The sequence below is a fragment of the Zeus faber genome (genome assembly GCF_960531495.2).
Source record: "Zeus faber genome assembly, chromosome: 13".
Lineage (NCBI taxonomy): Eukaryota > Metazoa > Chordata > Actinopteri > Zeiformes > Zeidae > Zeus > Zeus faber.
Window position 1 is genome coordinate 1,644,132 of NC_137198.1, and position 16,409 is coordinate 1,660,540.

The 16,409-nt window shown below is 43.2% G+C and overlaps 1 protein-coding gene across 3 annotated transcripts in view; it reads left to right on the top strand.

The window, feature by feature from the left end:
• Positions 1 to 16,409, top strand: part of syne2b (spectrin repeat containing, nuclear envelope 2b) — a 159,734-nt gene that overhangs the window by 103,175 nt on the left and 40,150 nt on the right. For all 3 annotated transcript variants that reach the window (XM_080011861.1, XM_080011863.1, XM_080011862.1), the window contains 15 exons: positions 2,692 to 2,928; positions 3,231 to 3,338; positions 3,557 to 3,663; positions 4,299 to 4,425; positions 4,656 to 4,772; positions 5,305 to 5,463; positions 5,893 to 6,087; positions 7,257 to 7,457; positions 7,899 to 8,072; positions 8,239 to 8,370; positions 13,090 to 13,283; positions 13,847 to 13,982; positions 14,259 to 14,492; positions 15,593 to 15,739; positions 16,184 to 16,363. In XM_080011861.1, coding sequence (XP_079867987.1) covers positions 2,692 to 2,928; positions 3,231 to 3,338; positions 3,557 to 3,663; positions 4,299 to 4,425; positions 4,656 to 4,772; positions 5,305 to 5,463; positions 5,893 to 6,087; positions 7,257 to 7,457; positions 7,899 to 8,072; positions 8,239 to 8,370; positions 13,090 to 13,283; positions 13,847 to 13,982; positions 14,259 to 14,492; positions 15,593 to 15,739; positions 16,184 to 16,363 — 2,448 coding nt within the window. The remainder of the gene's footprint in view (positions 1 to 2,691; positions 2,929 to 3,230; positions 3,339 to 3,556; positions 3,664 to 4,298; positions 4,426 to 4,655; positions 4,773 to 5,304; positions 5,464 to 5,892; positions 6,088 to 7,256; positions 7,458 to 7,898; positions 8,073 to 8,238; positions 8,371 to 13,089; positions 13,284 to 13,846; positions 13,983 to 14,258; positions 14,493 to 15,592; positions 15,740 to 16,183; positions 16,364 to 16,409) is intronic.

Genomic DNA, 16,409 nt, shown 5'->3' on the forward strand with positions numbered 1-16,409 from the left:
CATGTGATGTCATGTGATGTGATGTGATGTCATGTGATGTGATGCCATGTGATGCCATGTGATGTCATGTGATGTCATGTGATGTCATGTGATGTAATATGATGTCATGTCATGTGATGGCATGTGATGGCATGTGATGTCATGTGATGTCATGTGATGTCATGTGATGTCATGTCATGTCATGTGATGGCGTCTCCCTCCTTCCAAAGTGGAACCTTCGGAAGGAGGGAGTTACGCTCTAGTCATGAGGTCAATTAGGGCGTGGATTTATTTTTCCAGGCCGCTGTGTGATGGTGTTGGTTTGAAGGAAGCAGGCCTGGACATTTTTTTAAATGTGTGTTTCAAAGTTTAGGTCAAACAGTCAAACAGTCAAACAGTGCTCCCACATTTCTGGCAACAGACGTAACATTTGCAGACAGTCTCAATATGCAGCTAGAATATGGGGGAGCGAACAAGATGATTTCTGGTTTGGAATGATTGAGCTGAAGAAAAGCGTGTGCCATCCAACGGTGGATGTCATGGAGACAACCCGCAGGAGCCGAGAGGCTGTTGGAGTCACCAGGTCTGAGAGGAAGCTTTATCCGTGTCGTCTGCCTGGAAATCAAAGGAGACGTCGCGTCTCCTGATCATTTGGCCGAGAGGCAGCACATGGACTGAAAGTAAAGTTGGACCGAAAACAGAAGCTTGTGGTTCACCACAGGTAATGTGAGCTGTAGTGGATGAGACCATGAAGGTTCTCTCTAAAAGGTATATATGGCTGGTATATATAGTACATATAGTGTTTATAGTATATATAGTGTAGATAGTGTATATAGTATGTATAATGTATACAGTGTATATAGTGTATATAGTATATATAATGTATACAGTGTATATAGTGTAAATAGTGATGAGATGAGATGCTTGGTATTGTACACAGTGTACAATACAGACTGGTCAGGGAGCTGGTCCTAAGTCTGAACGGTCATTAAACAGGTAGGTTGTTAAGTGAGGAGTACCTGTATATACATTAAGAGCAGTATTAGCAGTTTTTACAGAGTGGGTATTAATATAATACATTATATACAGGATTAACAGATTGACATGATATGAGCATGCTACATAGGTCTATGGCAGGAAATGATGGTGGTTATAGTGGAAGCTGAGTGGGCTGCAGGAGGAGGGGAAGGAGGCCTCTGTTGCAGCACTAGTCCTTCAACCAGATGTGCAGCTGCCGCAATCGGCTAAACTTTACGTTGCCGAAACGGGAGGAGGGCAGTGGGCCTGACACATCGCACTGTTCGTTCGTATTTAAAACATTATTTATGAGGCAGACAAAATCTCCCAAGTTTTTCTGATGGCTGCCTTTTAAGTTCATTGGTGCCCACATGCACCACAACTGCAGAGACTGACAGGTGATGGTTAACCAGCTGCGGGATGGCGACGTTAATGTCCTCAACGCATGCACCTGGGTGACAGGAAGTGCGGCACCCGTTGTTCTGGACATGGCAGACCACGGGTGACCCAGCAACCAGCACGGTGGAACAGCCAAGCACGACTGTCTTCTGCTGCCGCCTCGGAGGATGTCCCGGGGCGGCAGCAACAGAGGAGTGAGGCAGAGGTCCTGCATTGTGAGGAGAAGGCTGGCGGCGGCGGAGGGGAGCGTGCCTCCCTTGGCAATGGATGGAATGCTGGATAGACCGACCAGGCATGGAACCAGAGGAGGAGGAGGAGGAGGAGGATGGTGGCGTTGGAGATGAGGTTGGCGGCGGTGGAGAGCCTCTCGGCGCCCTCGATGCCACGGTGGACTGTGACCCCCCCCAAATATCCCTGACATCAACTGTGGGCTTCAAGGCTTGAAATCTGTTCTCCAGCAGGACAGTCTCCGGCATAGAGCGGCGCAAAGAGCGCTCACATCGCCGGCCAGGGTCCAGGGCTCTGGGATGGCAAGGTCTGGGACGTGGGCCATGGATCCTCCATCACAGCCGGCGGGGCATCAGATGCACCGGAATCACCCACAGGGAGAATAGATCCGGGCCAAGGGAGAGTGGTGTCCAAGTGCGGTCCAATCACAGCCGAGGACATGGAGCAGGAGATGTGCTAAGCCTGAGCGCTGGCGATGGAGGTCAGACGAACAAACAGTTCATCCTTTTTCTTCACATCCTCACGCAGGCTGTGGTTGTCTTTAAAGACCAACTTCTCTAGAGAGCGGAGGCTGTCGACCAGGCGCAAACAGTTCTCACAGTCCGATGAGGTAGGCATCAGTGCCGGCATAGTAAGCAATATGCTAAGCTACAGGCTAACTAGCGCTAGCCGAGCGCCAGCCAAGCCAAAGTCCACCTTCCAAAATCCGAAAAACAGTTCCGGCGAGGGTCAAAGCCAAAAAATAGTAAGAATATCACGGTGCAAACAATCCAAAATTAGTAATCCAAAATCAGGTAAAGTTATCAGGTAAAGTTGGGAAGCTTTTCAATGAACTATCGCACTGACGTGACAGCAGATGCCTCAATATCAAACATTTTTAGTTTGGTAAAAAGGACTGTTTGGATGTAAAAGTTCCTTGTACTGTGCTGATTTAACTGCTGTGTCTGTGTCATATGTAGTAAGATTCTAATCGCAATGAGAAACCAAACTACTTCAATTGAATTGGCTTACACTCTGAAATGAAGCTGGTTTGTACCTGAAACCCAAAATCTCCGCCTGCGTTTTCAGGAGATGCTGCTAGAGATGGAGCAGAAAGTCGCCGTCCTCTCGGCCCCGAGCCGCCTCCACCAGGACGTCCAGAAGGGACCAGAGTGTGAGGTGCAGAAGGGTTCCGAGCTGGAGTCCCTGGAGCTCCTCTCCTCCAAGCTGGAGCTCCTTAAGAGCAGCCTGGTCTCCTTCCAGCACCTCCTGCAGGAGAGGCAGGGCGAGGAGCAGACCGCCCCCCCACACCAGACACACCACCAGGTGAACGCCACACCTGGAGACCCGCCCACTGGAGCACCAGCACCACTGACGTACTGTGGGCTGAGAGTTGACAGGAAATCATGGCTTTTTCTTTGTTTTAACGTTATCTTTTTGCCCATTAACGTCTTAATTTCATGAAGGAATGATCATGTTATAACGATCCGATTTTTGCGCCACCCTAGACATCCACAGCACAGAGAGCACTGACTGATTGTCTGTCACTGTGATGAAAGGACAATAAATCTGCCTCGTATGTCAACATGCTTCACTTTGCCCCGTCTGCTACGATGCCCCCTCCCCAGAAAGAGCGCCCCCTTTTGGCCAGGCTGCAGCGTAGCGCCAGCGTCCAGGAGATGTTCTCCTCGCCGAGGAACAAACTGCTGAGGCAGAGCAGCCTGCAGCAGCAGAAGGTACAATGACTATTGTTGTTTTTATGGTAAATATAATATTATTTTAAAAAAAGTCTTACAAGTCAAATTGTCTGATTAAGATCAAATATCTTTTCAGAGAGATCTTAGAACAAATGACATCTATAAAAAGTCAAACAATACAATTCACTCCTGTGTCACATTATCACTCACTTTCACAAAACCTATCGAGTGTAAGGAACCGGGTTTCCTTCTTCCAGGAGCTGGAGCAGGGGCTGAGCGAGCAGCGGGGCCTGACCCAGGCCATCGCCCGGCAGGGCAGCAGACTGAGGCTTCACAGCCTGGACGCAGAGGAGCCGTCACCACGGTAACGAATGTGCACTATTTATTTGGTTATTATTAGGTTCTATATAATAAGGGATGGGAGGAAAGACTGATATTTTTATTGTCTAAAGTGTCATTATGTTGTAATTTGTTGTGTATTTAAGTGTTTACCAAAATTGTCAGGCGACACGATTCACACAAGCAACATCTCGACTGCAGGATAATAATCACAAAAGGCAAAATAATCACTATTTTACATATTCAAACTGGTAGCAACCTCAACTATCAGAGACTGTATTATAAACGTTATTAGAAAATAACAAGTTACTAAAAGAAAGTACGGGCCACGACTAGAAAGAAAGAAAGAAAGAAAGAAAGAAAGAAAGGAGTTCTATTACTGATTGGTGTAGAACCCCTGGGGGGACCAGGGGGTCCCCAGCAAAATAATTGGGAGTTCAACTTCACCGTTATTCCATTTACAAGATGTCCCAAACTAGAGTAGACACACTAAATCAGATCGAACAATGAAACTCTGATCAAATTGGATCCCAGAGACAAATGAAATGGACTGATCCAACGGGGTCCGTGGGGGTCCCTAATGCATATCAAACGAAGGCTCCTTGGTGTGAATTGAGAATTGCGCCCCAAACGAGGCATTCTTTCTGTGTCACCCTGCAGGTCGCCCTCTGCCCAGGTAGGGGTCCCTCCCCAGACCGGTGTCTCCGGGGAGGATTCCGTTGGCAGGAAGTGGGAGCACCTCCAGAGCCGCCTGCTGTGCCTGGAGGAGAGCTGCCTCCGCACCGAGGTACCACTTCATTATCTCTTATCTCCGGTCACATTATCACATCGTCTCCTCCCGGGAGGCTCGGCGGCCACTTTTAGTCTCCGCAAGCTTCCTCCCACAAGGACTTAACGAGATTCACATCCGTCTCTCTCACTCCCTATTAGCTGCTGTCTCACTCTGTCTGTTTCTCCCCCCCCCCCCCCTCTCTCGCTCTCTTTCTTTGACTCCCTCGCTTCGCTGTCCATCTCAAGGTGTCAGATTCTCCCGTCAGTTTACCTGATGGAGCATCGCGCTGCGTGATTGACACTCGGATCCTGGAGGAGCTTGGCGTGCACGTCCGCCACCTCGGGGAGCTGAGCGAGACCCAGGTTGGTGGATGAAAAGTAACACTCCAGGGCCCGTGGCTGTCGAGCTCATTCAGAGTATGAAACTGCCCAAAAATGGACAGACTGATACTCATTTGGTCCCACCTTTAGGCGTAGGAGTGAAATCCTTTTTAACAACTTTCTTAACCAGGAAATTAGGATTTAGGGGTGGACAAGAGCTGCCCCCAACCCGTTTGGAGTTCCCAGTAAATGGAGTTGAGGAAATGTTAAAACCAGTGTTAGAAATGTTGAGCCAATGTAACCAAAACCCAAATGTCCATGTTCCAGTGTTCCACGTTCCAATGTCAGTAAATGGTTCTCAAATGAATCAAAGATAAGACAGTACTTTATCAACCCCTTAATGGGAAATTTGGACGTTGCAGCAGGAGCATGAAGTAAGCACAGGAGTCAGATTTATTCACTGAGTTAACAAAGTGACAACAATGACAACCGGTGATCGACAGCGCAAAAGATATACCGGGTGGATGGACAGACCTGTCCCGGTTCAGAGGTGTGTCATCTGTTGGTCCTCCAGGCCGGTCCCGGCGCCAGCTGCTGTCAGAGCCTGGACGAGGGTTTGTTTGACGCGCTGTGCGGAGCGTCCCTGTCTCTGTCCTCCCTCAACAACCTGCTGAGATCTGCGCCGGGAGAAGCCGGCATTGAGGAGACGCGGCTCGCCACGCTGCAGCTGCAGGTGGCGCCCACCTTTCAATTCAATCCCATAACTGGAGTGACTGAGCTTTTCCTGATTATATAGAATGTGTTGGTGTGCCGTACCTAATGATTCTGTCCTAAAATTGCATACCTACAACAGGGAAGGAATGTGCAGGGGAATCATTTGATGAGGAGAAATGTATTTTCATAGACTTAAAAATCATCTAAAATAATTTTCCTTTAAATCGTTGGTTCTCGACTGGCCTCACCTCAGGGTCCACATTGGTCCTTCACCATTGAATCAAGATTTGAAGATTTGATTTTGTGCTATGAGATCATGAGAGCCACGCACCTCAGTTAGAAATCGGCATCGGAAATTCAGTACACTTATATATAAGTGGTCTACTTGAAATGGAGCGTGTCTGCATCAGCATCTTGATGTAAATGAATCCTCTGTCTACCTGCTCAGACTCTATCAGCAGAACTTACCGCCCTGGGCGCTGAGCTGCTGGCCCGAGGGTCAAAGGTCAGCGGTGTCCTGGGGTCGGAGCCGGCACGGCGCGGTCTGGACCTGCTGTCCAGGGTTCTGTCCGTGGTCCAGGCCGGACTGACCGACAGACGCAAACATCTGGAAGCTGTTCTGGAAGAGTCCAGCAACAAACAGGTTCATTTACTATTGAATCTAAATGATCACACCTCGAAGACTGTAGAATAATGTCTGTTTGTAGGTCTATCAAGTTATTTCACTATAGTTCTATAGTTCACCTTGTCTATGTATGCATTAAAATATTGGTATTAATCTCATCTTAGTTTTATTTTTATGTAGTTACTTATCGTCAGCTCAGATATTAAAGAAAAAAGTTGATTTTCTACTATTTATTTTGAGGACAGAAGCACTTGGATTATATGTTGATCGTTATATCCTAATGACCCCAAACCTCAAGTCAATCCTGATCAGTGCTCATAGATACGAGTCATCAGTAATACTCACACTCGAGATAATTCATTGATGGACTGAACCAAACCAGAGACTGACACAGCTGCACGCCGTCAACTATCCTGACCGGTCGACCGCGCTGCTCAGCTGGAGCCGGGACATGGACCGGCCGCCACCACCACGTGGTGGAGGCACCATGTACTGACTACCTATTCAAAGACGTGATCTTAAGATTTTCAACGAAATGCCGATTTTCTAAAAATGTGTAAATCATCGCAAATGATTGACGGATGCAGAAGAAGCCGGTTCGTCGTTCAGCCAACATCAAACATCTTAAAGAAGTGTTGCGTAAGATGACTGTATTAGATTGACATTATTGATTACATCTGCTCAATTTACAATTTATTGATTGTGGCTTTGGTGATTGTCACACTCAATACTTATAGTTCAGTTGTGTTAAGCCGTAGACGTACATTCATACTTTCTTCAGTTCTGCAGGAAATTGTGATTTTACCATCAATGCAAATTTGGAGCCGAAAATTTCTCTGCGATATTTGCCGGCGTTAACAATTTAGCAAAATTGTCATGACTTTTCCGCATTCAATTTCTAAATTGACAGACCTCAAACTTTTCAACTTTATTTTCTAGGCTTATTACCATTTTAATTTGCTGGTCTGATCCACCATTTAGGAGAAAATGTGAAATTAGATCAAATAATAATGAAAAAAATGAAAACTTATCTTACTTCATAGCATTGTAGCCTGTACACCCTCCTAACCGGAACACATATGAAACACAACCCTCCTACCAAACCCAACCCCTAACCCTGACCCCAACCTGGACCCTGACCTGGGTCTAACCCTGAAGCTGACCCCTGGCCACTCTGTTGTGTTCAGGGTGCGTTGGATAGTGCACTGGGTGGCATGCGCTCCAAGCGGGAGGAGCTTAGGAGTGGCACTGAGCTCCAGAAGCACTTTGAGAGGCTGGTGGGCGGCCTGGAGGAGCTGGTGTCCCTGGGGGGAGAAAGGCTCTCAGGGTGGCCCGGCTCGGAGCTCCACAGCCGGAGCGGACTGGAGCAGCAGCTCACTGCTCGCACGGTCAGTGGTCCCTGGATACCCCGTACTGGTGTAAAGAAACTTATTCGACAGCTGCATTTCATCCGTGGTTTCAGACTACGAAATGACACTAAAACGTTGGCGTTTTCCACTTTAATGCTGGCCTCCAACAGACTGTGTTAAAAAAATGGACGTAGCATCTGTGATGTCACCTGTTGGTTTCTAAAGCGATGATTTGAGTTTGGGTTTACGCACGCCGGCCATCTTGGCCTGATGGAGCCAGAGATTTCTAGATTTGGGAAACAGGCGGAGTGTGTCGAGGTGGACGGTGGAATCACAAGACGGACAAGGAAGGAGAAAACATTTTCTTTTTCTATTGACTCATTCAGTCAAGAGTTTGAGAGTGCTGCATTTTACACCACGAGCCTTCTTGTCTTTTGGAAGGAATAACTGTTGCTGATGTTTCCACTTTGTGGTCTCCAGAAGATCTATCAGTCACTGGGCCGCCATCTTGGGACTGTGCAGTACCTGGCTGGGAAGGTCGCCGGCGGCGCCCCCAACAGGTGGGAGGAGGCCGTGGCGGCTCTGCAGGTCCGGGTCGCTCAGCTGCAAAAAGAAGCATTGGACAAAGGAACAGAGATGCAGGAAACCTTCCAGGTAAGGAGCAGGAGGTTCCCACGAGTTTGACGACCGTTTGAGAAACACTCAAGGTGATGCTTAGAAGCATCATTTTGTTAGTTTGTAGTATAGTATATATCTTTTGGATTTAAATATCACTGTACGGGTAAATAATAACAATTTCTGTTTCCGCCACTTGATCCAGATGTGGTGTGCGTGGGAGGAGGACAGCGCCTGGTTGGACGGCCTGTTGGGAGACATAGAGACCTCATTTCCCAAGATGCACCTGGAAGACGATTCCGAGGACCAGATATCACAGAGGCTTTTGGCTTACCAGGTCATTTACAGTCCATGACATACGAGACTTCAAGAACAGCCAACTACACCAGAGTCCCACAGTTATGCTCGTTAAAACAGTGAAACAGTGAAACAGTGAAAACTGAGCAACACGGAGCTGACATTTCTGACCTATATCATATCATGAAAGGGTCCTTTTCCATATTTTGGTCTCTGATCCCAATTTTAACAGCAAGGAGGGAGTGTGCACACTTCCTTTCTTTTATCTGTTACCATTCACATTTAGGGCTCTAAGGAACATATTTATGCTAAATAAAAAACTTTCTTTCAGTAATTTCATAATTGACATTCCAGTCCACTTTGCAAACTGTTTCATGTGTGAATTTGGGTATCGCATAGGCTGCTTTTATTGTATCTGAGCATAAAGGAAGCTCCAAATACACTGTAGATTACATATAGATTATTTTATATTCTAAACACATTTAATTTAATGAATACATATATATCAATATTTAAAAAAAACTTAACATAACTTTACCGACATACCTATGTGTATTTATAAAGTTTGGCCAAGGAAAATGAGTCATCATGATGCATTGATCCACTAAACAACTGAGAATTTTGAAATATTGATTATAATTATATAGGATCATTATCACACAATCTTCAATTGATTGATATGCACGAACCCTTTTGTTGTGACAACCAACAGCTGATGCATGGCAGGCAACCACTTTTCTTTTTTCGTTTTTACCCTGTACTGTCAGTGTGCTGGGCATAGAACAGAGTATTTGTGCCATTGCATCCAGGGCAGAGTTAGTCTGCAAGTGGAGTTGAACTTGTCAACCTGCAATGACTCTTTATTCATTCTTTAATCATCAACAACTGCTGCTATAACTCTGTCCTGTGTACGAGCTGTGGGACGAGCAGAGCACAGCTTTATATTACATACAACCACCGCCAACCCCCTCTTTGTAGAAGTATTCATCATTACATGTTTTGGTCTTTAAACAACTACTCATCATCACTACCCCAAGACGGAGAATCACCACGGGTGAAACAAATAAACATAAGAACAAACAATAACATGTACATGGAAAAACCAAGATAGAAACAAACAACAACATGTACATGAAAAACATAAACATAGAAACAAACAACAACATGGACACGGAAAAACATAAACATAGAAACAAACAACAACATGTACATGAAAAACATAAACATAGAAACAAACATGTACATGGAAAAACATAAACATAGAAACAAACATGTACATGGAAAAACCAAGATAGAAACAAACAACAACATGTACATGAAAAACATAAACATAGAAACAAACAACAACATGCACATGGAAAAACAAAAACATAGAAACAAACAACAAAATGTACATGAAAAACATAAACATAGAAACAAACAACAACATGTACATGGAAAACAAAAACATAGAAACAAACAACAACATGTACATGAAAAACATAAACATAGAAACAAACATGTACATGGAAAAACATAAACATAGAAACAAACAACAACATATACATGGAAAATCATAAACATTGAAACAAACATGCACATGAAAAACATAAACATAGAAACAAAAAACAACATGTACATGAAAAATAAACAGAAACAAACAACAACATGGACTTGGAAAAAACAAAGAAACAACATGTACATGAAAAACATAAACATAGAAACATACCACAACATGTACACGGGAAAACATAAAAACAAACGACATGTACATGGAAAAACATAAACATAGAAACAAGCAACAACATGTACATGGAAAAACATAAACATAGAAACAAACAACATGTACATGGAAAAACATGAACATAGAAACAAACAACAACGTGTACATGAAAAACATAAACATAGAAACAAACAACATGTACATGGAAAAACATTAACATAGAAACAAACAACAACATATACACGGAAAAACAAACAAACACAAACAACAACATGTACATGGAAAAACATAAACGTAGAAACAAACAACAACATGGACATGGAAAAACATAAACATAGAAACAAACATGTACATGAAAAACATAAACATAGAAACAAACATGTACATGAAAAACATAAACATAGAAACAAACAACATGTACATGGAAAAACATAAACATAGAAACAAAAAACATGTCCATGAAAAACATAAACATAGAAACAAACAACATGTTCATGGAAAAACATAAACATAGAAACAAAAAACATGTCCATGAAAAACATAAACATAGAAACAAACAACATGTACATGGAAAAACATAAACATAGAAACAAAAAACATGTCCATGAAAAACATAAACATAGAAACAAACATGTACATAAAAACAAACAGAAACAAACAACAACATGTACATGAAAAAACATAAACATAGAAACAAACAACATGTACATGGAAAAACATAAACATAGAAACAAAAAACATGTCCATGAAAAACATAAACATAGAAACAAACAACATGTTCATGGAAAAACATAAACATAGAAACAAAAAACATGTCCATGAAAAACATAAACATAGAAACAAACAACATGTACATGTAAACATAAACATAGAAACAAACAACATGTACATGGAAAACATAAACATAGAAACAAACCTGTACATGGAAAACATAAACATAGAAACAAACAACATGTACATGGAAAACATAAACGTAGAAACAAACAACAACATGGACATGGAAAAACATAAACATAGAAACAAACATGTACATGAAAAACATAAACATAGAAACAAACATGTACATGAAAAACATAAACATAGAAACAAACAACATGTACATGGAAAAACATAAACATAGAAACAAAAAACATGTCCATGAAAAACATAAACATAGAAACAAACAACATGTTCATGGAAAAACATAAACATAGAAACAAAAAACATGTCCATGAAAAACATAAACATAGAAACAAACAACATGTACATGGAAAAACATAAACATAGAAACAAAAAACATGTCCATGAAAAACATAAACATAGAAACAAACATGTACATAAAAACAAACAGAAACAAACAACAACATGTACATGAAAAAACATAAACATAGAAACAAACAACATGTACATGGAAAAACATAAACATAGAAACAAAAAACATGTCCATGAAAAACATAAACATAGAAACAAACAACATGTTCATGGAAAAACATAAACATAGAAACAAAAAACATGTCCATGAAAAACATAAACATAGAAACAAACAACATGTACATGTAAACATAAACATAGAAACAAACAACATGTACATGGAAAACATAAACATAGAAACAAACCTGTACATGGAAAACATAAACATAGAAACAAACAACATGTACATGGAAAACATAAACATAGAAACAAACAACAACATATACACGGAAAAACAAACAAACACAAACAACAACATGTACATGGAAAAACATAAACATAGAAACAAACAACAACATGGACATGGAAAAACATAAACATAGAAACAAACATGTACATGAAAAACATAAACATAGAAACAAACATGTACATGAAAAACATAAACATAGAAACAAACAACATGTACATGGAAAAACATAAACATAGAAACAAAAAACATGTCCATGAAAAACATAAACATAGAAACAAACAACATGTTCATGGAAAAACATAAACATAGAAACAAAAAACATGTCCATGAAAAACATAAACATAGAAACAAACAACATGTACATGGAAAAACATAAACATAGAAACAAAAAACATGTCCATGAAAAACATAAACATAGAAACAAACATGTACATAAAAACAAACAGAAACAAACAACAACATGTACATGAAAAAACATAAACATAGAAACAAAAAACATGTCCATGAAAAACATAAACATAGAAACAAACAACATGTACATGGAAAAACATAAACATAGAAACAAAAAACATGTCCATGAAAAACATAAACATAGAAACAAACATGTACATAAAAACAAACAGAAACAAACAACAACATGTACATGAAAAAACGTAAACATAGAAACAAACAACATGTACATGGAAAACATAAACATAGAAACAAACCTGTACATGGAAAACATAAACATAGAAACAAATAACATCTACATGGAAAAACATAAACATAGAAACAACATTTATTGACAAAAAAGAGTTTAAGTCCAGGAAAAGTGCGACCACTTCTAAAATATAGTGTCATGTCTTGAAAGCATGACTTGGGTTCATTGATGAATCATTTTCCGCCATCTTGTATGATGTTGGCTTCCTGAAACGCAGCATTTGGCTGTTTTTTAAGTAGGATAACTCCACGTGTTCATGCAACTGGGCAGAATATACCTCTTATTTATTCACCGGTGGATGGAAGCCGCGGGCGGAGACGGATTGTGTTGTGTTCCATTAGCCTCATTTGGTGTGTGTGTGTGTGAATGTGTGTGTGTGTGTGTGTGTGTGTGTGTGTGTGTGTGTGTGTGTGTGTGTGTGTGTGTGTGTGTGTGTGTGTGTGTGTGTGTGTGTGTGTGTGTGTGTGTGTGTGTATGTGTGTGTGTGTGTGTGTGTGTGTGTTCACAGTAGATCTTTGGTTTCTGTGCAAGCAATGTTTGATTTTTCACTTTGACCCCACTTCCTAAATTTGGAAATCCTGGCTCTGTTTCCGAAGCGTAAAGCAAAACCGCGGTCGGTGTTTCAAAGCAGGCTCCGCCCCCCGCAGAGTGACTGACATGCACACATTGTTGACAGCTGGTCCCGTCATCCCAGGTAATCATCATGTCCACTGTTCAGGGTCTGAGCGCAGCGCTGGAGGTCAGCAGGGCTCGGTCCAGCTGGACGCTGGAGGAAGGAACTTGGCTGCAGGCGGCGGGCTGCGGCCATGTGGGCGTGGCCGCGCAGGCGCTGGAGGCGCGCTGGAAGGCTGTGCACAGGAAGCTGGAGCAGGACCGGGACACCACCCACAGGAGCAGCAAGCTCAGGAGCAGGTCACCAGAAATACACCGCAATAAGATTTAAGATGAGAAAAAAGAGTGTTAGCTCATCTTAAATTCAATCGTAAAGTCGTACTGAAGCATCATAAGTAAAGTGCCTGCCTCCCGCATAATATTTGTTTTTGTTCAACTAAAATACATTTATTGAAGACACCTTGTTTGATTTGAGAATCAGATTTTACTTTATTTCCTTTGCACAAGTAATGTAAAGATTTCTCAGGTTTCAAAAAGTGTTCAACTAAATGGTGATGGTGACTAGTATTACTAATATGAATATTAATGACTACTATTAATAAATACCTCTATAACATAATATTTACAACCTATATTTGTATATCACCTGTTATACACAACATGCAAATCAAAGTGCTTTACATTAATAGAAGGCCATCAAATAGTAATATTAAAACTAACAACAACAATAATCATCCTAATAATAAAGAAATGCAAACAAAATGCATTTATTAAAAATAATAAATGCCATCAATGAATAATAATTTAAATGTAAAAAAATAAAATATTGAATAATTTAAACCTGACTTTTTCAAACTCACCAGATTTGCCCTCGAATCTGCGTCACTGAGCGATTGGATGGGCGGGGCCAGAGAGATGATTGACAAGTGGAGACAGACTGCACCAGCCAATCAGGAGCTGTGTCTCAAGCAGAGCGCTGACGAATATGAACAGTTGATGGTGAGTTGAGGGGAATAATATGAAGCGGCTGTCGGCCCGCGTGGCCACGCTGCAGCGGTTTGTGTCAATGAGGCGGAAAGTCCAATTTGATTCCATGTCCAACATTATTCCCTCGTTATTCATCATTAAAGATCGACGTAAAAATCATCAGTTTGTTAAAATGTTGATTTGTAACATTTCTCATGACGACCTCGTGACCCTGGGTCCAACATGTTAAGGTGAAGTCAGTTCTCCGTCCTCGCCGCACCATCACGTTGTCCCGTTTTAACATTTCAGGATCTCAGCAAAGAGATGGAGGCCCACTGCGAGCTGAAGGCCTCGGTGGTGAGCACCGTCACCCGGCTGCTGCACCTCTCAGAGGCGGGGACGGACCGGAGCGGACACCCTGAGACGGGCGGGGCGGGCGGATCTGCGGACCCCTGCTCCATGCGCACCTGGCTCAGGTGGGTGGAGCAGGACTGGAGCCGCCTGCTGAGCGATGCCGCCGCCGTCCGGAAAACCCTGCACAAGGTGAGAAGCTCCGCCCATTTCACATCCAAGTAGAGGGTCAAGCAGCTTTCCAACGCCCCCCCGCCTTCTTTTAAAGTGGAAATCCATAACATGTTTTCCAAATGTCCTGAAGCACACAACTGTGAAGCAGGCAGACAACTTGGAACCTCTGTCTGTATGCCTGTCTGTCTGAATGCCTGCCTGATTGTCTGTCTGTCTGAATGCCTGTCTGTCTGAATGCTTGTCTGATTCCTGTCTGTATGCCTGTCTGTCTCAATGCCTTTCTGAGTGCCTGTCTATCCGAATGCCTGTCTTTCTGAATGCCTGTCTGAATGCTTGGCTGCATGCCTGTCTGTCTGAATGCCTGTCAGTATGCATGTCTACCTGAATGCCTGTCTGTCTGAATGCCTGTCTGTATGCCTGTCCGTCTAAATGCTTGCCTGAATGTCTGTCCGTATGCCGGTCTGCCTGAATGCCTGTCTGTATGCCTGTATCTCTGAATCCCTGTCTGTATGCCTGTCTGTCTGAATGCCCGTACGTACTATTTGCCTGTCTTTCTGAATGCCTGTCTGTCTGAATGCTTGCCTGCATGCCTTTCTGTCTGAATGCCTGTCTGTATGCCTGTCTATCTGAATGCCTGTCTGTCTGAATGCTTGCCTGCATGCCTGTCTGTCTGAATGCCTGTCAGTATGCCTGTCTATCTGAATGCCTGTCTATCTGAATGCCTGTCTGTCTGAATGCCTGTCTATCTGAATGCCTGTTCGTCTCAAATCTCACATTTTATTTTTTCTTCTCCTCACTCGTCTCCTTTTCCTCTCCTTCTAAATCTCTCTCCCCTCCACTTACTCTCCCTTCATCATGTCCATTATGTTCCCTCCATCTGCGTCTCCGTCTCCGTCACCGCCTCCATCTTCCCTTCTTCTCCTCATCTCCCGCTGTCACTGTAATTCTACCTGTCATTTCAAGCCCCCGCTCCGTCCATCCCTGCCCCCAACTCCATAACGACTTCTTTAATCATTTCTACCTTCCTCTCCTCCCCTCCCCTCCCTCCCTCCCTCCCTTCCTCTCCCTCCCTCCCTTCCTCTCCTCCCCTCCCTCCCTCCCTCCCTTCCTCTCCTCAGCGGTGGATGGAGCAGCTGGGCCACCAGGGGGCGCTGGTGGAGCTCCAGGCCTGGCTGAGCGCTGCTGAGTCCAGGCTCGAGGAGCAGAGCAGCAGGAGAACATCCTCCAACAAGACCCACCTCGCCCAGATCCTGCACGTCTACAAGGTAGATTAGTGTTTATGATAATAATAATAATAATAATAATAATACATATATAGTTTATAATGTAATAACACTAGTGTTTTCCAGACTTTGAAGCAACTCATAAAAACTACTCATGTGACTGAGAGTGGGGAGGTTTTTTTTTCATGTATTTACAAATGAAAGAATTGAAACACTTATTAAACCTTGTAGTCTCGGTGAGATCTCTTTCACAATAGAGAGGCCTGGAAACAGAACTCATATAAAATAACATGGACAAAGAAAAGTGGACAAACACAATCCAATCACACGGTTGCAGAGTCAGCTCTCAGTACCTTCATAGAGGCGACATTAGAAACAATAGCAGGCACCAGTGTCAGAAATTAAAAATGTGGGGGTGCCTAATGGGAGAAAATGTTTCCTGGTTCCATTGGTTGGTTCCTTGATCCCGTCTCTGTCGGCGTCCAGGGCTGTGGCTCAGAGATGTGCTGCCATCAGGCCACACTGCACCTCATCAGCCAGACCCCCCCCCCGGCCTGCAGTGCTGTGGACGCCCAGAGGGGGCGCTCTGAGCGCACAGAGCTGGCTGAGCTGCAGGGGGTTCTGATCCAGCGCTGGACCAGTCTGCAGTGGAGGATCAGTAGCCAGGTCAGTTGGACAATTACATGGATTGTAAATGTTATTGTCAAAAAAA